At 39.5% G+C, this 22477-nt stretch overlaps 1 protein-coding gene across 13 annotated transcripts in view; it reads left to right on the top strand.

The window, feature by feature from the left end:
- Positions 1-22477, top strand: part of PDE4D (phosphodiesterase 4D) — a 586247-nt gene that overhangs the window by 520428 nt on the left and 43342 nt on the right. For 11 of the 13 annotated variants that reach the window (XM_054053508.1, XM_054053511.1, XM_054053509.1 and 8 more), the window contains one exon: positions 14896-15008. In XM_054053508.1, the coding sequence (XP_053909483.1) occupies positions 14896-15008 (113 nt within the window). Of the gene's footprint in view, positions 1-10363; positions 10386-14322; positions 14350-14895; positions 15009-22477 lie in introns of those variants that run through there. The other 2 variants (XM_054053517.1, XM_054053516.1) reach the window with 2 other exon arrangements.

Below are 22477 nucleotides of genomic sequence, written 5' to 3'. Positions count from 1 at the left end.
GCTACTTTTGTAACACCAGGATTGACCAGTTTCCATTTATTAGAAAACTATTCCTCTGTCAACCAAGAGCAAATGTTCCTGCAGCATTGTACATTTTGCTGGAAGTGTCGAGTTGTACTTTGATCTGAACCTTTTTTTTTTTTTTTTGCAAGCCTGCAAAAGAAATTATTGTCACTAGTATGTTATTGGTAAAAAAATGTATTGTTAAATTCTAATGAAACTGTGTTTTACTGGTGGATGGTTGTTCCACTGAGACTGCATTTCCATATACCTTGGCCACAGTGCCAGCATCAAGAGGTACTTGGTACCAAGCCATTCTTTTGTTCCCTGGGGCCATCTCATCTGTGCCAATGCTATCATTAATGAAGACACAGAATAAACCAGTGAGAACTTAGCCAGGTTACAAATACCTGGGATTTGCCGAGTTATTTTTAACAAGTCTGGCCCTCTGGTCTACATCACTATGTGTCCCCAAAGGAAGGGTAGTACTGCAGTCATCAGAGCAAGGACAGAATAACCTTTGCCAGCATTGCCACCAGGAACAAGTAGTGTTGAACTATCCCTTTGATCCTGCACTTTTCATTTCTTTGGTGTTCAAGTGTTGTTTTGTTTATTGGCAATGGTAGACTAACAAAGTAGATCCAACACAAGGTAGCTGATAGTTTCAAGGTAGCTATAGTTTCAAAACAAAGCTTCCATAGAAAAAGATTGATTTTTAAAATTATTGTTTTGCCATGTTATGAATTAGATCAACCTCCAAACAAGCCAAATGACAGTGGTTCCACTGCAGTCTTCCCACTTCAGCTTTATTTTGTCATGAAAATCCTGACTCCAAAAGAAGTTAAGAGTTGTGCTCAGAGTTCTACTGGACAGATATTCTGTAGGAGAAATATCTCTGGTAGGAGAAAGAAAAAGGACAACTTTCTTGACTGAATGATGCATGGTCTCTGGCTTCACCTGAGCTGACCAGAGGAGGAAATCAGATTGTCTGGTCTTATAGAATGGACATACCGTCCTACCATGAGTTCCTCAACACACAACACGTCACTACAGTGTCTCCCATCCTGTCATTCCATGTACTAGATGCACCAGGGCAGCCTGAGCTGGAGTTCGCTGCCCACCTACATCTGACAAGCAGAGCCACCAATGCTGAACCAAGGTCTGGGATTCTGCCAAGCTGGTAGCAGACATCCCGTCTGTCCTTCCCAGCTGCACATCCTGACATGCCAAAAACACGATGCAAAGGTGTGAGTTATCTGTGCCCCAGCATGCTGGATGTACTCTTCTCACAGAGAGGGGTAATCACTACGTGATCCAGTGTATGGCTTTTCAAAAGGCAAGGAGGTCAAATGTTTACATTTCTAATATCTTAGGGCTTAGTATACACGAGATGTAGCTTTTTTTTTTTTTTTTTAATTCAAAATTGCAGCCTTATTTAAGCTGAGATGCAAGCTGGTGCAGCCAGCACTCAGCCATGGAGTAATCTGCTTTGGGAACTGATTCTCCTGTTCTGATTTGTTTGGTTGGTTTAAAAAAAAATAAATTATTGAAGTAAATTATTTCTTGAGGAAATAATCACATAGTTTGAAAAAAGAGATTATGATTCCTCCGAAAACCCGCCAATATTCTGTTATTTCTTAATGAAACCCATTTTGTGTTAACAATGAATCATTTTAAGATTTGTGTTATTATGAGATAACTTTACAGGTAACGTGAAACAGTTTTACATTGCACATTTCATTACCTTGAACAATTGTCTAATCTCACAGGAACACCTGGCTTGTCATGTTTACCTGACTAAATTTACGTATTTATTTAGCTTCTTGCTCATTTAGCTTCTTACTTAGTTGTCTTTGTATATTTTACTACATTTGTGTAAACAAATGGAAGCTATGGGTCACATTCTCAGCTGCAGTAAATCAGTGTGCCACTGTTAAAATCACTGAGACCTACCTATTGGCTAAGATTTAGCCTCTTATTTTTCTGTATTTTACATTGCAGTACTTTTTTACATTTACACTCACTGTGTTTTAGAGGATAAGGTGTTAAAACTATACCCATGAGTAAAAGATACTCTTCTTGCCTTAAATAAACAATGTTCTTCTTTGTGTTAGACCAAATGGAATTTAAAGCAGAACACTGTTCTGTGTTTGAGGTTAAAATAGGTTACAAAATCCATTAAGATAAAGATGTGATTTACAGTGTTACATTAGTTATGTCACAGAGGTTAAGAGAGTTTACCTAATAATCAAAGCCTGTTTTAGTATTTCTTATGGCAGAAGGTTCAGCTGCTTTACTTGTACTAGCTTGCTATGAGTTTGTTTCTACTAAGTAAACATTCCTTTTGAAATAATCAATTTTGAAAGTCAAACGCTTGAAACTCCCCACAAAGGTATGATGTGCAGTTTACCAGATGGTACAAGAAGCAGCTCTACACAGTAATGTGCCCTGTAGACTGTATTTCTCTTGGGAAGTTTTCCCAAGTAGTCTTTAAAATAGTAATTTCTCAATATCTTTCAGAAAAAAAAAAAAAAAAAGACCAAACATTAGTTGCATGTTGGATGACAGTTGTTGGAAAACCTTAGGGAAAAAAGGTCATTTGAGGTGTAAACAAATTGTCATGTAGTTGCAGCTAATTTTTCAAATCCTAAAAAACTGAAAACAGTACCAGCACTTGTCATTTTCCCACCTCTTTTTGTCACTCCTGCTGTCACTCCAGCCAACTCCAAAGAGTAGCTCTTCAGTGAAATTGTGGTCTTTTGCAATCAGTTGGACTAATGTGCAAAAATTCACTGGAGCTGGGGCTTTAAGTGCTGATCTTTTTCTCTTGAAAAGTTTTATGATCTACTGACTGTTTTCCCCTTTTTTCTGTTTTTTTTTCCTTCCAGAAAATTCATTGTATCATTCTGGAGTCTGGCCAAGTTGTGTATCTCTTCTTTTTTTATAGCTAGTCTTATTCTTCTTCAATCAGCATATATATACTTAACTGAATTTCATTATCTACATCAATGACTTCGAACACAATCATACAAAATGTTCACGATGATGTATATTTGCTATTTTTAACCCCTCTCCTGGATGGTCTGCCTCTAGTATATACAGGATGCTTGGTGTGTGTGCTGCCAATAAAACCAGCAGATATTTATTTCAAATGAGGACCATTAGCATGAATTCTTTACTACGCAGGTACCCACCTAAGCAGGTGGAAATGAAGGCTTCCACATGTTTTCCTTGGAGCTTCCACTTCCTCTTTTGGAGAAACAGTGACTGCTGGTTTCTCTTTCTTTCCTACATTGCATGAGCTTCCTCTGCAATTAAAAGGATGCCAAGAGTTTGGGTTGCTCTTACTGGAAGTTACATGTATTTGCCTCTTTCTGGAAGAATGTCATTTACACCTTTTGTGTTTCTTCTTAATCAGTTCTTTCACAGTCTTTATATCTCCTATTAAATAGTATCTGTTAGCTCACGCAATAGCCGATTTTAAACTATTACTTTCCTCTTCCAGGTTTTTCAATCTGTCTCCTCAAAAAACAATTAGCAGTAGTGCAGTTCTGCCCAAGTTTAAAGGTCCTAAAATATGATGCATAATTTTAAAAGTTTTAAGTTTTATTTATACAGTTTAAATTTTTATACAGTTGAAAAATTGTATTTATCTTCATTTTCAATACTTGCATTTTAACTGAAAATATTTGGATATGTCTGTACTTCCCTGACAAAATTTGAAAGATTTATGTTCCCTTTGCATAGATAATTTCATCAGTAATGTGTAGAGGAGCCCTGTTCCATTCACCTGCTGATGCTCTGATTGTCAGAGGACAAACAGAGTTCTGACTGCCAGAACTCAAAACATTTTGTTTTTATTTTAAAATACAGTCACTGGAAATACTGAAGTACACATGTGAATTTTGTTACTAGGACTAAAACTGTTACTATTTTTTTTCTTCTTTTAAAAAGAAAAAAAATACGACTTCCATGGTTCGATTTTATGTTTTATTTTTTACATTGTGTTGGGTTTTTTCTATTTCTGCTTTGATTTTTCCTTATTAGAGGTTCTCTTTTATATTTTTCTCTGCAAAGTATTTTTGGTCCATTCTTAGAAACATAACAGATACAAACTTTGCTTCGTTTTGGTTTATGCTTTTGGGATTGAAGTAAGGGCTGCCAAGGACGAAAGTGACATCCCAACAGTAGCCTGTCAGTAATTGCTGGGAGAGGCATAGAGGGGCCAGTGACTCCCCTCTGCCTTCTACAATTCTTCCAAAAACTAGAAGTACATTTTTACAATTTATTTAACTTTTTTTTGTCAGATTAGAAGATTCCTTAGAAGCTCCATTCATACCTTAAATTAGGATTTGAGTTAGGTATTCTGGTTTCTTTTTTAATATAAAGGCTATATTTCATACAATGGCTATATCATTTGTTCTTTATCACTGGTTATTGGCTTCTCAGCACCAACACCACAGAAATGGCTTAGACAGTCAGTTTTGTACTAGACGTACAGCCAGCTCCTGCATTTTCTTATATGTATGACTTGAAAGAATTGACTTATATTATAAATGCACATCTCTGACACTAAATGCATGAATGCATTGAGAAAATACCGTATCTGCTTAGGAATTACTTTCCTCATGGAAATAAAAATGCTATTGCAGTGTCCCATATTTTCTCATGTTTACCTTTACCATATTTTATCGGCTTGTAAATAAAAAGATCACTTTCTCTCCTAACGGCCTTCCTTCTCTTGTGACAGAAGTCTCTGTGAGAGCTCAGATTAAAGCCAGACACCTTCTATGTGTGTATCACCACTATGGTTAATCTTGTCACAGAAGCAGGTATATCCACATATGGTATTGAAACTGGATTTTATAAAGGGAAGAAAGAAAAAGAAATGTTATTCAAAACTCTTACAGATTTCATTTGGCAAAAAATAAAAAAAAAAAACCTATCCAGAACTCTTAAAATGACATCTTAAAAACTCCAGTGACTGAATGAAAAAACTTTAATCAGGTTTTTTGTTTTTTTTTTTTTTAAGAAAATAGACCTGCAAGCAGCAGTTTTAGCAATGATTGATTTCATAGAATCAGAGAATCAGAGAATCATAGAATAGTTTGGGTTGGAAGGGACCTTAAAGATCATCTAGTTCCAACCCCCCTGCCATGGGCAGGGACACCTCCCACTGGATCAGGCTGCCCAAGGCCCATCCAACCTGGCCTTCAACACCTCCAGGGATGGGGCAGCCACAGCTTCCCTGGGTAACCTGGACCAGTGTCTCACCACTCTCATGGTGAAGAAATTCTTCCTAATGCCTAGTCTAAATCTGCCCCTCTCCAGTTTATACCCATTGCCCCTCATCCTATCCCCACAAGCCTTTATGAATAGCCCTTCTCCAGCTTTCTTGTAGGCTCCCTTCAGGTACTGGAAGTTCGCTATGAGATCTCCTCTGAGCCTTCTCTTCTCCAGACTGAACAACCCCAACTCTCTCAGCCTGTCCTCATAGGGAAGGTGCTCCCGCCCTTCGATCATGTTTGTAGCCGTCCTCTGGACCCGTTCCAACAGTTCCATATCCTTCTTACATTAAGGATTCCAGAACTGGAACAGTATTCCGGATGAGGTCTCACAAGAGAGGAATAGAGGCAGAATCCCCTCCCTCGCCCTACTGGCCACGCTTCTTTTGATGCAGCCCAGGATACGGTTGGCCTTCTGGGCTGTGAGCACACACTGCCGGCTCATGTCGAGCTGCTCATTAACCAGCAGCCCCAAGTCCTTCTCTGCAGGGCTGCTCTCGATCACATCATCCCCCACTGTGTACTGAAAATGGGGATTGCCCTCAGCCATGTGTAGGACCTTACCGTTGGCTTTGTTGAACCTCATGACGTTCTCAGAGGCCCACTTCTCCAGTCTGTCCAGGTCCCTTTGGATGACATCCCACTGTGGTTTAATCCCATCCTTAAATCTGTGGTTTTCTCCCTTAGTTTTTGGGCACATTCACTTCATATTTATGCTGGTTATAAGATAATACTGTTTCCTCTGGTGTGACTTCTGGCTTTTGCAGAGGAACACAAACACTCCTTTGGAAGTCTGATATGCCTCACTATCATTACAATTATGTCACAGGCAAAAACTGTACAGTTTAAACTGAATGAACTGTGTTAGTCACACAATTTCTTTACACTGGACAATGAGTCAGTCTTCATTTCTGCTACACTTCTGTGTCATATTGCCTCAGGAAATTATCCCAGAGGCTGCTAACCTTCGAGCTGACATTGTAAGTATCAGTCACTGTTTCTGTGGCCGTGAAAAGGCCAGGATGGGAGATGGTTTGTTTTGGATGACAGATAGGCAACGGACAAACGTCATCCAGCCAAACCACAAGACAGCTCAACCTGCTCCTCCATGCGTCAAGTTGAAAAGTCGACAAACACTATGTCAATCTTTCCTTTACAACAAATTTCAGCTATTTCACAATATTCATTAATGGTTCATTTCCCTGAAACCCACAGTAAGACTTTTTCCCCTCATATTTTCTTTCAGAAGCCCTGTGCCAAACATCCAGCATTGATTTAGGTGGTGCCACACTTTTTCATATTAAATGATAACCTGCCCCTAATTTTTAGGTAGATCAAATAAAAGAGATCAAAAGTAGAGTAATAACAAAAATATTCAGGTGAGATACATTCCTGGCCGTACCAGTCTGGACTGTTGCAGTTGCCAGCAAGTCCCTGACAGCAGTGCTGCGTAGCTCTCTCTGTTTTTACAGCAAAAGTTTTTAGTGGGCAAGTACGACCATGGTGGGGGGGAGAAAGGGGAGGATGGAACTAGATGATCTTTAAGATCCCTCCCAACCCAAACTACTCTATGATTCTATGATTTGATGAATTTGCAGCATCTGTTATTTAATGACATCTAATCCTTAATGGGGCTTAATTCACCTTCTGAGTCATGTCATTTGTAGACAAAAAGATTATTGTCAGAGATAAGTGTGGGATTTTACAGAAGACACAGTAGGTGATCTGTATATATGATAAAGCGAATGTCTGATTCAGCACATGCTCAATGGGACTAATCCATCAAGAGTATCCCTTTAGACGGGAACTTCAGATTTTTACATTATTTTTAGTGAGGCACAAAAGTCCAAAGGCTGATTCAGACATCACTTGACCTGAGAAGGAAGCATTAAAAACTAAGTAAGTATTGAAGCTAAAAGCAATGTTTATTGGTTGCATGGGTTCTTAGTTTAGGGAAGAGTGTGAAAGTGTAGCCCATTTGTGCCATATAAATACACATGGGTGTGAACAGAAGAACAGTTTCATAAAAGGGAAGGAGGAGAATTCATTCCTGTTACTGCTCCTTCTGCTGCTTTCAAGGATGAAGATGAATGAAGTTGCATATTCTTCTGTTTCTCCTTTTGCTTTGTTGGAAAGATAGCAGGCTTCCCACTACTGGAGCGAGGACGAGAGGTTTCTCCTCTCCTGCAATCTCCATGGCCCTGAAATAAAGCCTCCAGCTTCTCTCTCTTACCATCCATTTATTTAGTTTATCTTATGGATATCATGCAAATTTGGTTCAAATAAGAATTACTACGAGGAACACTTGAGGCATTTTTAGAGTGATTTCCTAAGGAGATAGGTGTGTGTTACTAACAGCCACCTATTAACTTTTGAAATCATTGACAACTGTTAGTTAAATCTGATCGTGAGGTAGTAGTGATTAATGAAATTTATTAAACTATGTAGAAAAAAAAAAAAGCCTACAGTTTGAGTACATTTCTTGTTAGACACCAGAGGATCTAGGTGGAGAAGAGCAAATATGAATTTCTCAGCTACTGGAAAGTTTTTGTTTAGCTTACCTGACATCAGGAATTCTGTTGAGGTTTCTTAGCGAAGACCAGCTGAAGCTTTTTCTAAACTTTGGCATTTATAAATTTTTAATGTGAGATCAGCTGGACCATTGAGTCTTACGAAGTTCAGAAGTCAAATCAACCAGGAGACACAAATGCTTAGGGAAACAGACTATGTTAGTTCTGGCACTTACAGGTATCTTTATTTTTATTCTATTCTGCAGTGATTTCTGAATGTACATTTGTAAAGTTTTAGATGAGCTCTCAAAACCAAACAGGTATCTTGAAATTCTTGCCCAGATGGGACACCCAATTTTCACATTTTCACTTGATCTAAACAAGTTGCAGTTGGTCTTAGAGATTTTATCACAAAATAGAGTTGCTGGGTCTTGGAGCTAATGATGACTCAGACAGAGCTAGCAAGAATCTCCATAAAGGTGAAGTTGATGTTTTCCAATTATATTTTTTTTGACAAAAACTTGAGCTATTCCTTTGTGCTGTAGTCATATGTTCTAAGAAAGTAGGAAAACAAAATTCCTAGTAGGTATTTTTAACAGCAAAGTTTTACAGATATAAATTTAGTGATTCGTATTTCTTGTTTTCATCATAATGCCTAGAATAATATATATGAGTTTAGCTCTTCAGCAAAATCCTGATGGAGACAATGTAATACTCTTTGATCCCTCTGCTACTGTCAGAGGCTACAGAACAGCAAACATGACATTTGAACCACCCATTTTTTCCCAAAATGTCTTTTATTTTTTCAACTGCTAATTAAACCGCAGAATCACAGAATGGTTGAGGCTGGAAGGGACCTCTAGTGGTCATCTAGTCCAATCCCCTTGCTCAAACAGGGTCACCTAGAGCTGCTTGCCTGGTACCATGTCCAGAGGGTTTCTGAGTATGTCCAAACATGGAGACTGCACAGCCTCTCTGGGCAACCTGTGCTGGGTCACTGTCACAGTAAAAAAGTGTTCTGTGATGTTCAGAGGGAACCTTCTGCTTTGAAAATCTCTAACTTCTCTCATCATTTTGAAACAACATCCTTCTCTGAAACAAACTCTTTCACAGCTATTGGGGGAATTGATCTTGAGGATGGATACATCCTCTCACCTTGAAAAGATATTTTTTGTATGATACAAAAAATAGGATAAGCAAGCAGCTTGAGCAATGACTCCATTACTGAACTCCTTGCCCACAAGCCTCAAAGAATACAGTCAACATAATTACAGCTGTTGGAGGAAAAAAAAAAGGAGATTTAAAAAAGAAATAGACCTTTTCTTAAAATGCAGTTTGTTTGTTAAAAGTAAGCAATAAAAATGCATGTAAAGGACATTTTGCTTCTTGCAAATCAAGAGCTTTCCTCTTTATTTTGAGCAAGGAAGGACTTATTCTTTTTACCAGTGAGTGAGTTGCAGTGGTCCTTCTAGCAGATTCTTACAGGCAGCGGAGTAAGAAATGTGTTGGTCCTTTGCAAAGCAATCAGAGGGGAAGGGAGCACTGGGTAGGGATGTGTGGTAACAGAAGAATGTTCATTTGGCCTTGTTGGATGTTTGATAAGAGCAAAGAGTGGATTTAAACATTCACACTGCAAACACTTTGATGTGCTCTGTCATTAAAGCAGTAAATTATTTAAATACACTGTATATACTGAATGTGTTTTCCTGCTTGGTTTTAATCAAAGATACTCTTCTGATAGTCTGCTGTACCACTCTGGCATTATAAAACTGTTTTATAGGATGAATGTGCAAATAATACAGAAATCCTTCTTGATTTTAGAACAAATTATATCAGTATGGGTAACTTCATTCCAAAGCTTTTTCTAAGAAGTAGACCAAATGTTTGACAGAAAAAAAAAAACGAAGCCAGCATAAGTAACATCACGCAGTGAGACTGAACTGAATAGTGAGAGCCTATTGATATAGTTCTTCTATATTTATAAGTCAGAAGTGCCTTATTTTCTCTGAACTAACTATAATAGGCCTGCTCCAAGAAACTGATAACTACTTCTTAGATTTCTGCAGCCTTCCTACCACCCAGTTTTGTAAAATTATCAACAGATGTTGTTCATACCTTTGCCCCTGAAATACAGTTTTAGGGTATAGAAAGTTAGTTATATGGCATATGTGGATTTCTGACACCATGAGAAAAATACAAAATGTTTGGGGAAAACACACATTCTTCCTAGATCTTAATTTTATGTGCATTTTGTCTGCGTACTTCTTTGTGTGGTCCTTTTTTATAATAGAAGTATCAAGTATTTTGACAAGTTCTGCATAACTGGACTTATCATTTTGCTGCTATTATTTCCTGGAAATTACTGCATTCTCTGTTCATGGAGATAAGGCATTTCCTGTAGCCTAAGGCTTGTGCTACTGGCACTGTATAAAGCAATATATAGGGGAAGTCTTGCAGATCATCTCATCCTGACAGAAAACTAGTCCTGGTCATTTGGACACAGTCCTTCCATGCATAAGGCTACTAAACAGTACACAGGATTTTTCTTCACTGGAGTGGAAACTTGGAGAGATTCCTGGCATGGAATAAAGTGAGTGTTCAGAGTGGGGCCATCAAAACAATTACCAAGAAATCTGCTGCAGCTGAGATGTCTTCCAAAATGCTCATTCCAAAATCTGATCAAGAGTATTTCGTGTTACTTGTGGTTGGGGGGGAGGGTCTGCAAATTTCTAGATGTTAAACAAAAATGTCTTTCATAATTACAATTTATCATCATAAGACATATGAACGCTCTTCAAAGATAGCCTTTTAAGTCCCAGTATTTATGATTTTCTCAGTAAAACCTGAAAACAAAATTAATTTTTTTTCAGTTGTAAAATATATGACTAAGAAAATGGATGCTATCTCTACGCTGAATCAGTGGCTATGTTTAATAAAAGGTGCCAACACTGACTAAAATGTCAGTCACTTCAATATACAGGCCATCAGTTAAGGCTGTGTGAGCATCTTCCTTTACAGAAAACAATCTTAATTTGCATCACAGACAATTTTTCTGAAATGCTGTAGTAGTAAGAGAAACTTGGCCCAGTAGGAGAAACTCGTGGCCCAGCAATTTTGTTACTTCAAGCTTATGATAGGTAGAAGAGTAAAAAGACAGTCAGAAAATTCAGTGAAGATGTCCAGGGTCTGAGTCTTACAGTAGATCTTCAGCTCATCTTCATTTAGAGTAGCCTGGAGGTTTCCAGAGCTGCTTCCAGCTGCCTGCACCCCCAAAAGAGAACATACATGCTGAGCCTATCTGGATCATGCCACTGCTCAGCAGTCACCCTCTCTTGCCTCCAAGATATTCCCATTTTAAGGCAACACAGTGGTCAAAGCCCTGGGCTGTATGTTTGCTAAGTCAACTCTTTTCTAGCCTCTTGGCATCACTCAGACAATCTCAACTGCTAGGACAACAATGAAGAATCTGTACTTACCTTTCTCTTCTGCTGTAATGTAATTCTGTAAAGTACTGTAAAGGTTAGTACAACTACATTAGAGTGATAGTAGGAAAGTCTAGTACTGCTTTTTGTTCATTAGGAATAATAGGACCCGATATAGGAAAATCATGATGAACTGTTAAGTAAAATGCACACTCCTCCTAATTATTGTCATATAGTAATATTCCCCTTTGAAAATTTTGAACAGAAGTTGTTCCTGAACGAGGATGTGAATACAAGTACAGCTGTCTCTGGTGTTGTGTTAGGAGCAGTGCTAAGAATCAAGTCTTCTGTAAAAACAGACAGTAGAACACCTTTTTATAAAAAAAATAAGTGTGCTGTGCCAAATCGTTATAGCTGACCTTTTACTTTTTAGTATCCCTTTTTTTGCCTTTTGTACTGGACTGAAAGCGAGCTGTGGAATTGTTCATAGTAATTTATGGCCTGTAAAGACAACCTTTGCTCACTTCCTTTTTTTCTAAGTGCCTATACAAAATAACGTGCAGATTGCTAAAGCAACTGATGTTAAACTGTATTTCTCTCCCTCTTGTTAAAGCCTTATGAGACATAAAAAGAACATTTGAAATTTCAAAATTCCTCTCATTTACAGAAGTCAGTCTGCTTTAGGACTTCATCAACTGAGGGGGGAGGTGGAGGTAGTGGGAGCTTGCCTGTATCAAAAAAAAAAAATGATTAGCAGGTGAGTCCTGGCTGGCAATAATTACAGGATGCTACCTTAGAGGTAACACAGGGGTCAGGAGCTGTGTTGTGAGGCTGTCAAAGCTGTTTGGTTGATAATTATTTTTTTTATTCTTAGAGGTGATGGGGTGTTATACTTGAAAAGCTGTTAACCTCAACAATATTTCCCACCACATTGTATAAAAACAAAAGTGTGGGCTAAATTTAGAGCTTCAGTGCTATTTAGAAGAAAGCTTCCCTATGGTTATTCTGCTGTTCAGAACAAGGTGATGGGTACTTTGCCACCAGCGAGAAACTCTTTTATTTCTATATAAACTGTCAGCAAGCCTGACAGCTCTGTGATCTGAGAACTTTCTGGAGGTGTTGAGTTCAGCAAGTCTTTAGCCCAGTGTTGACCATTAGAAGTTTACTTAGTCTGAGTGATCAGGTCCCCATGGCAGTCACAAACTCTTACAGTGTGGGAGTCTGAAATGACAGATCGTGAGAAACATTGTAAAGGTAATGGGACTTTTGAGTGACGGATTCTGTTTTCTGATGTGCTTTGTGCTATGCTGGGAAGGTGGATAGTAAAGATTCCTGAATGTATGGTGCTGTTGGTAATATATATTATTGCTACATGGATAACAAGAAAACTCAGTTTCAAAGAACAAACTGATCATTTTATTACTTTTACCTAAGTATGAGATCCATCAAGTATATTTTGTTGTTGTCATACTTCTCAGAAAAAAGTTACCCTCTTACTCCCTGAAGTATTAGAAGGGATGATGTTTACTTATGAAGAAAAATAAAAGTTTCCCAAAATATGTTTTTCAAGAACCGCTGAACGGCAGGCTGCAGGCTAGTAACAAATTAACATCACACAGATTCATTTTACCGCACCTCATTACGCATTTTATCCTCAATGAAATCATTGTATAAGGTAATCAGATAACTGTGCATATGTTAACCACATCTCCGCTTCATCAAAAACATTTATAACACAGTACACTTGCAAGCATATTATAAACAAACTTATTTCTATTTCCAGTATTGATGTTGATGAAATCTACACTGTTAGGTCAGTAAACCAGTCATGTTCAGTGATGTCTGCTATGTTGCAGAATGTCACAGATTCTCTTTTGATGGATAAACAGGCTGGAAAATCCCAACTTTATTTGCCAGGGGAATTCTTTTGGATCAGATAGCATTTATAGTAAGTATGACACTGAAAGAAAGTATTTACAATTCAATGGGGATGTTTTTTGTGGAGTATCGATTAGTGTTGTGTCTGCTGAAGTGGCAGGTTAATCATGGTAACAGCAGGCACTACAAAAGTTTTTTTGAATGGTTCTGCCAATTAATCTCAATCCAAACTATTTTTTCTTGCATTGCCTTTTTCCAGAGGTGAGTGAATATTATTCAAAATTGGGAAGTGTTTTTGCAATGGCTGCAAGTATGCAAAGTTTAACAGTGGTGAAGGAACCTGAAGTTCTTGAACATGTGCTCTGAAACCTAAAAAGATACACATCTCACATCTAATATCCTAAATGATGAGCAGTAATGCACGGAGCCATTTGGCAGTAGTCCATGCTGGAGTGTTTTATTTAAAAAGGAGTTTTAGTTAATTTGTTTGTCTGATTTTTTTCCTTGTCTGACATTTTGAAAATAAGGTTAATTTTGATGTGAAGCAAGTTAAGAGAGATGTTTTAGATGGGAATAACAAGCCCACTGAACAAATATTTCTCTTCCTTGGAGTTATGTTTGCATGTAACTGATGCAAAAGCATGCATGCCAGGAGTTTCAAAACTTGATGTTTCAAATACACTGTTTGCAAGACAGCATGCCTGGGCTAATACTCACTCTGCTCCTAGTTCAGTGTGGAGAAGCATTCTCCTCTTCTGATCTTCACTGGAAAAAAAAATAGCCAGGTTTTGCAGTTTGAAATAGGCAAGGCTTGCCCTAGACTTGGTATTATTTTTCTGAAATTATTTACATACCAACAGATGTCATGCTCTTGGCAAGTTACTGAAGAAGGGAACATCATCCCTTCTGCAAGTGAAACTTAAGCAAGTTTAAGACAGCTAGGACCGAGTGCCATATAAAAACTTTCCATGTGTTACTGGATCTATTTCCACCCAGTGGGTTGCTGGGTCCAGTTCCCAAGGTTTTGTCAGCCCGTATTTTGCTTACAGCCAACGCGTGTGTGTGTGTGCACACGCCCTCACACGCACACATGCGTGCACGGACACTTTTGGGCTAGCACAAACACTACTGCAGCAATCTGAACACTCGTTTAACAGCCGGTGCTCCTGCCGCTCGTCATTAGACCGAGTGCTTCCACGTGTTCTTACATCTTCCTCGCACTTTATAAACAATACACTCATGGTTCCCCTCCGGGTAGGTTGGAGAAGACAAAAGACGGCGGCTGAGTGCGGCCGGTGGGCGCTGTTGTTGCGGGGTCCCATCCCAAAGGGGCTCCCGTTGCGGGTCCTCGTCCCGCAGGGGCTCCCGGCGGGGCGGCTCCCGTTGCGGACCCCCATCCCGCAGGGGCTCTCGTTTCGGGTCCCCATCCCGCAGGGGCTTCCGTTGCGGGGTCTCCATCGGGGCGGGTTCCCGTTGCGGATCCCCATCCACGGGGGCTCCCGGCGGGGCGGGTGCCTGCGCGCAGCCCGCGGGCGCAGCTGCGACAACAGGAACCGCGGGGGCCGCGCTGATTCATCGCTGCCCGCCGGGCTCAGCTTTTCCGCCGCCGCGGAGCTCGGCGCTGCCCGCGAGGGGGGCCGGGGCGGCGGAGGGCCGGTGCCGCTCGGCGGGGGCAGAGCCGGGCAGGCGGCATGCGGGAGCGGCGCTGGCGTGCGGGCACCGGGCAGCGCAGGATGGAGCTCGCTGCCAGTCCCGCCAAACGCCTGCGAACTCAGTACTCCTTTCCCTGTCTTTTCGCAGAGGAGGCCTACCAAAAACTGGCCAGCGAGACCCTGGAGGAGCTGGACTGGTGCCTGGACCAGCTGGAGACCCTGCAGACCAGGCACTCCGTCAGCGAAATGGCCTCCAACAAGGTAGGAGCCCCCGGTCTGCTCGCTGCGGGGCGGGGGGGGTGCGGGAAACCTGCGGCTCATCTGCCGCCTTCCCGGAGTTCGGGACAACTTGTGGAGGTGGCGGTGGAGGCCCGGGAAAACGACAGTGTCTCTTGAATTCAAAAAGTGATTGGTTTTTGCTGCTGGCCATAACCTCTTCAGTCGCTCTTTCTTTTCACAGCATCCCGTTCCAAACTAGGGATCTTCCCTAGAAAATAGCGTAGAAGGTAGCATTGAAAGGTGATGAAGGTAGTTCTTGATCCCAGGGAAACTGCAGGATGAATCTTATTTGTAAATGGTAATGCTAACGCTTCTCACAGTATGATTTGTTACGAAAGAATATGCTCAGAAGAGAGGTACCATTGCAATAGTTGGGATAGGTACTTAGATCTGGAGGTGTGTTTGTATGTGCTCTTCCTGGAAGCTGAGGATGCGTGTTAGCCGGGAACCATGTGCTGGTATTTTATCTCTGTGTGTCCATTTTGCAGTTTGCAATAGAGTTTACACATGCTCCGTTCTTAAGTACGCTTCCTTTCATGATTTTTGTTTGCAAACAATATCTAACTACAGTTCTGGAGTTAATGTTTAAAGCAGCATTAGTAAATCTGGTGTCTTTTGTTCAGAATATGTTTGTCATCAACTGTGTATTTGGCGAGCTGCACGTACAGTGAGAGAGAAGAAAGTTTTAATTAAATAGGCTGGATTTACACCTTGTGTCTGCTAAAGTAACTGATGATCTGTATTTTAGCACCTTTCAACCATTTTAGTTGTAATTAGGCTTTTTGGAAGTCAGAAAATAATGACTGGTTTTTGGCTCAGCTTATGCCCTCTTGAAATTCTACTGTCTTGCTTTGTCTGCCCTTACGAAATACCTACTGTTTCTTATTGACTGTTCTTAAGTCCGTGCTCAGTTCAGCCCGAGTGTAAAATTTGAAGTATTTGTACTCCTGTACGGCTCAATCCCATAATGTAATATCCCTTGTATTTTTCTTGTCTTTGGAGACTCTTAGCAGACTCTTAAGTCTGTTTTAAGAATTATAACACCCAATATTGCTCTATTCTCAGAACTGGGTTTACCGTTTTTGCTGCCAGCTGAAAGATCTCATTATTGGGAGCATATTGCATGTGATCTGTCAAGATACAGAGCTGAAAGTTTAAGAATCTGCGTTTTTTTGAACGTTGGTAACATTTGTTTTCAAAGGGACTAGGATCAGGCTGACACCTAGGGCCTGATCTTTTCGTTGCTGACAAGTTTAAACACCTGTTGATTCCTGGACTTTCAATGCCTGTGTAGCCACTCTTTCACAATATCTTGGACTTTCTTCAAGTATTTATTTATTACGTCCCTAAAACAGATAGTATGTGCAGTATATTTTCGGAGCAATGAGGACAAGCTGATTTTAGAATAAGATAACATTAACTGTGAAACAATGCATTGTAAGTTTTGCCAAGTATATTCAGATTTTTAGCTAAAGAGGATCTGTTTTTAAAATAAAATGTGATAACTGCTTTGCATCTTTAAGTAGACATGGAGGTGCTACATCTGCTACTATGTCATGTTTGTATTTGTTTGAACTAGCTAAAGAACAGTTTGCCATAGATTGCAGGATAAACATTCTTCACAGGATAAACATTCAAATGAAAAGGAAAATGTGATTCACAAAAAGTTTTTCATCTTGCTTCGATCATGCAGACAAGGGATTGACCCAGTAAGCCTAACTCTCCTAGTTAATCTGAAGGTCAATAAGAATGATGCCAAGCTTTACATCGAAACTGAATTTTTTTATGCTGTAGTAATGTATTGCCTCAGTCTGCTTGATCTATTGAATACGGATGTACATGTCTAAAGGACTTCATTGTTACTTACTCTTTCATGTTGCACTGTTATTACTGTATTGGGAAGGAATAGCTGCTGTTAGGTTTTGCAGGTCACACTCGATTCATAAGGAATACATTTTGCCCCTTTTCTAGGAAGTCTACAGTGCATGTATAGAGACCTGTGACGTCTTTCAGTGTTGTTTTTTTTCTCTTTTTAAAGAAAATCTAAACAAGTAAGTGGATGCTAGTCAGCATAATCTGAAGAATCTTGAATATAAGCCAGCAAGCCTGTATAATATGTTAAAATTTAGTGCAGGAGGATTTTAATTTTAGGTGTGCAATGGGCTTCTCTGAAGAACTGTTTTATTTCTGATTGTTAAAATGTATCCAGCATTTATTCAGCACCTTCATTTGTAATATAACTGCAAATTGTGATGACTCAGTGAGGCATGTAGGTAAATCAAACTATTTTAGTTTGTAGAGAAACTTAGCTCAAGGCTGAGGTCATAGGCTTCAGTACAGCAATGACTATTCAAATGTACCCAGTTCTCTATCCTAAAAGTAAGTTCTATAAAATTGGATATGAAAATTGGGAAAAGGAACATTGTTGGTACAGAACAGTTTCTCACTGTTTCCCTTTTTCTCTGGGTTTATTTTAGAACTAGACTGGGAGATTGACTTTTTTTTTTCTGGACTCTCAGCTACTTCCATTATTTATTTCCTCACTTTTCTGTGTATATATAACAGCATTTTCATCACTGTTACTTATCCTTATTTATGTGAAGATGGGTGAGATGTAAGCAGCAGCATAATAATTGAGCACTGCACCAGGTAAAACCTACTGTCCATCATGCAAAGGCTACAGTGGTAGAGAAAAAAATCCAGAGAGGAAACAGTATTGTGTGTCCTGAATGCCTGAAGTAAGACAGGGAGTGAGTGTTATCTCCAGTTCTTTGCTGTGCAGTGAGCTGTTACTCAGAACCGTTGATTGCGTCTGTGTGGAATCCCCTTACTGTCAGTAATGCCTGTGTGGAACTCGTGTTAACACTTACCAATCCAAGGGTATTTATTTTGTTTAGATGCCCCTTGTGCTTAATTAGAAGTAGTCGATGACGTGCCAGCTCACAGCTTTAGATGACTGAAAGTGAGATGAGATGACATGGATATATGCAAAGATCGTCCTCTCCCTTGCTTACAGTTTCTTGAAGCAATAGGCATGAGGTGCTTTCCCAAATTACTGGATGTAATGTGGATACTGGATGCCCCAGCATGTTGTGGCAGTAAGTATAACCCCAAGAACATTGAACACCTGCTCTAGGTCAGCTATATAGGAAGCCAGCCAGCCATAATGCTTGGCTGATGAAGTTACACCAGGGTGACTTCAATATCCAGGTGATGTCCTGTTTCCCAGCCATTCCTGTGATAAGCAGATTTCCAAGTGCCTGGAGGCATTGTACATGAAGTAACTGATTGATAAATCTGTGATGCATCCATAGGCATGGTTCGTAAGTAAATCTGATTTTGAAAGGACGTAGTATTTAAAAATATTGCTATTTGTCATGTTGTTATTACAAATCTTACAGTACCTGATGTTTTTTCAAAGCTACCGGCTTCTGGAATTGGGTACTAACAAAAGAAACCCAGCTGCTTTCAAAAGCACAGAAAGTTTATCATCCTTATTCTCCTCTATAAACCCTGTAAAATCTTGAAATACTCCAAAATTAGAAAACAAATTAGAAGTGCCTTAAATTTGGAACATGAACTAAAATGTTTTTCATTTTGGGGGACCTATTTCTGGATTTCTATACCATGTACTGTACTGTTAGTATTGGCCAATGTCAGTGGACTGTGGCTCTGTTGTTGTATTTTTCTACATGGTGCTTACTTGAACAGAAATAAATTCATTTTAGGAAACACTTCACTAGTTTGGGTCCCTAAAGATAGGATCCCAAGGCATAATTAGATGCCTCTATCAAATTGTTCTGATTTTCACTTATGCTAACCTTTATCAGTTTCTAATTGAACTGTGAGTAGTATCTGTTGAAAAACAGTTCTTAGGTGGCTGCTAGCTTGTTGTCTGTGATTTCTAACTTCAGAAACAGGTACATTTTGGTATGCTTGTACAAGCAAATGATCTTTTTAGCCAGGATGCAGTTTGTTGGAGTATTTTTATTTTTTAATTTTTTTTTAATAAACCCCTCTTCTTTTCCTGCTGACCAAGACTAAAGCAAAAATTAATAGATTTTAAGTTCTCTGAGAGAAGAACTACCTTCTTCCACTATGCAGTTTGGCAATATCTAGCTGAAGCCTGTGATTCTGGATCTGAGAGTTACTACTGTGACACACAATAAATAAATCAAGAATATGAATTACAAAGATATAGCAACTACTTTCTGCTAGGCAGCATTAATCGTAGATTAGTCAAATGTGGAGGAATACTTATAATGAAACTGATACACAAAAGTGCATTTTCACTTCTGTAGTGTTGTTTTTGCAGACATTTCTAGTGTGTTGCTTTTGTGTGTGTGATTGTCTGAATTTAGACACAGAAGAAGTTTCAATTCATGCTGCTTTTGTTTCAGTTTTAAATCTACTGCAGATGACAGAGTTTTTACAAGCTTTGCTGACAAGAGTTTGGAAAAACTTATTAATTGGACATTTCTTTCCCACTAGAGACTGAGATGAATGCCATTTCTCCAGGAATCTTTTTTAGGTATCAAAGCTAAGAGGGTTTATGTTTCTTTTAGTTTGACTGTATAAACTGTAAAACTGCATTTAAGCATTAATTATCTTGCAGTTGTCCAACTTATCTACCAGTATGTGCAAATGCTCATAGATTAAAGCAGTAGTCTATTTACAGACAGTTACTAGTAAAAAAAAAAAAAAAAACCTTTCTGAGATTTTTTGGTGTTTTGAAAATACCCGAAGCGTTAGTGTTATCAACCAATTAACTTCCAGAGACTATGGTAATGTGACATTCACAAATGTTAGGAGGATTTTGGTTTATATTTACAGTCCTGTAGTTGTCACCCATTACGTGTGTAATCTTAATGATAGTTTATTTTAAAAAATTACCTGCCTGTAAAAATCTAAGGTAAGCATTTGAAAGCAGCAAAGGCATCTTGAAATCTATTCACTTTCTTTCTTTTTTTTTTTTTAACATTCTCTCCTTAAGTCTCCTGCCAATTTCAGCTGTTTCATGATCACATTTTCGTGCTTCTAAAAAGTCTGTCCTTTCCTTCTTTACAGCGCTAAAAGATACACAAGGATTGGGGAGCTGAGTAATATAAAATTCAGAAAAAGCATGAGGCTAAATTATTTGCTTAGTTCAAACAATGGACCATACATAAATTCCCTAAAGTGTTTCAAAAAAGTGTTGTGTTAACTTCCATAGCATTTTCCCAGGGGCAGAGGACAGCCTCGCTGCCTGCGTTCCTGTGTGGCCCTCACAGAGGTGAGAGGAGCGTGGCCAGAATGCTCTTAGCATCTCTTCACCCGCACTGGCCACTGGATGGAGAAGTAGCATCGTGTTCCCACAGGCTGACAGCAGCTCTCTGGGTTTCCCCATGCCCAGAATATATGGAGCTGCCGACAGGCTCTGACTCCTGATTTAGTTTGTGCATCTGTTTCATCTGTGTCTTATTCTATGGAAAAGCTTAAGTGCTGTAGTGGTCGGTAATTTTCTAGGAGCCTGGGTAGGCTAATAAATGTGCTCATGGCACTGACTCGGTCTTCTACTAATAGACTAGTTTTTAGTGTTGTCTTTTTTGAATTCTTGCTGCTGACCTTGGCACTGTTAGGAGCTTGTCTTCAGAAACTACGTTTCATATGTAAAAGCATACATTTTTTTTTGCCATACTTACTGCAAATCTGGAACCTGAGCCAGATTAAAATTGCATTCTCTTCTGTTATCGTCACCGATTAGAGTGACCTGTTTCCAATTAAAGAACAGGATAATGTTGTCGTATCCATTTAAGAGGATTTAAACACCAGTCATTCTCTTGGGTTTCATCTATTGCACATGGAAAATATGTGCTGGAATTGTAACAGCAGAACAGAAATTTGTCATTGTCCTGACTAAATTTTTGCAGAACAGGCAGCATCTCTCTTTTGCTTCTCAAATTTAAAGAGCTTGGGTCCAGGTGGGAAACTTCGGAGTTTGTTGCATGGCAGTCCTCTTATATAATGCCTGGCAATGCCATCACAGTTGACATGATGTTTTAATTGGTTCTTGTGTTCCTAGATCTTTCTAGGAAAATCTGAGGATTTGGTTAGCTCTTTAGGGTGCTGCTTCTGATGAAGATTACAATTAAGGGGCAGCTGTTAGCCAGAAAAGCTTGGGTACAGCATCAGGAAATTTGTTATTCGTTAAAGATTTCAGTTTATATAGTGATGGAGGAAATTTTACTTACTGATAAAGTAATGAGCAAATTGAATTTAATACATATTTTTCCAGGTTCCCCCTTTTTTTTTTTTTTTTTTTGCACTTCATAACAAGTGAAAAGGAAAGAGGAGTGGCAGTAGGGAAGGACTACCATCACAGGTGCACTCGTCTCTTTCCATGCGCTGAAGCCAGACCATAAGTATTTTAAGACCTCTGGGTTGGAGTGTGGTTCCCTGTACACAGCCTTAATTGCTCCCATTTAAGACCACTTATCCTTCCAGAGAACAGCAGACGTACCCTCAGGTAAACACAGTGATGAGTGAGGTGTATATATACATATAGCAAGGAGATAGCATTTTGCTGGCTGTATGGCACAAGGACATGCTGCAACAAGATATGGGTGAAACTTGTTCTTGTGCAGATGGCTGCACCAACCCCCCCTCCTTATCATTTAAGAACACTTCCATCTTCTCAGAAACAAATGGATGGAGTAGTTCAGCAGTGGCTGAATCTCTTCTGTGCAAGCATGTGCTGCTTCCAGAGAGGCAGTCTGGTTACTGCCAAATGAGAAAAATCGTGAAATGCCCTGTTCTTTTGTGTGCATAGTAAGCAGGGGGCTTTGGTGGTACAATAGAGCTGTAGGTGTGTTGCTGGGAAAGAAGCGAGTGGGTGATTCTCAAGGTGCCCAAGTTGTGAGCATCTTGGGCACACCTCCTCGTGTGGGTATGTGATGACAAGCGTTCACCTCCCTGGGCCATGATGAGTAGGCATTTGTGATTTGGAAACATCTTAATCAGGTGGTGGGATGACCCCATTCCACTGTCTATCAGAGCTCTTCTCAAAGAGAAGTACACCACAGAGGTTGTCCTGTTCTGCACCAGCAGAAAGGAGCCTAGAGTTGACCCATAATGGTTGATAGAAAGAATGCTGTCATTTGAAAGCTCCATAACAAGTTAGGAACCCTTAATCTCACAGATTCAGTCTATACCTAAAATTTTAGAAAAAAATAATTGATTTCTGCATCTCTCATTTGCTGCTTCTTAAAAAGTCATGGCTCTGAGGGTACATAAGAGGAACGATGGCTCTCTGATTGTTGCTATGATTTTTAGCTTTTTAGCTGCTTCTAAGACTGCATAGCTTTCCAGTCACTAATAATTTGATTTTTTTTTTTCCATAAATATAAGCAAATGGTCCATGCCAGCACACAAATAGCCCTCTTTGAAGCCCCTTTAATTATAGGAAATGTCAC

Source organism: Cuculus canorus, chromosome Z (genome assembly GCF_017976375.1).
Source record: "Cuculus canorus isolate bCucCan1 chromosome Z, bCucCan1.pri, whole genome shotgun sequence".
Taxonomy (NCBI): Eukaryota; Metazoa; Chordata; class Aves; order Cuculiformes; family Cuculidae; genus Cuculus; species Cuculus canorus.
The sequence above is the reverse complement of the archived record's forward strand: the minus strand, read 5'-3'. Positions and strand labels throughout refer to the sequence as shown.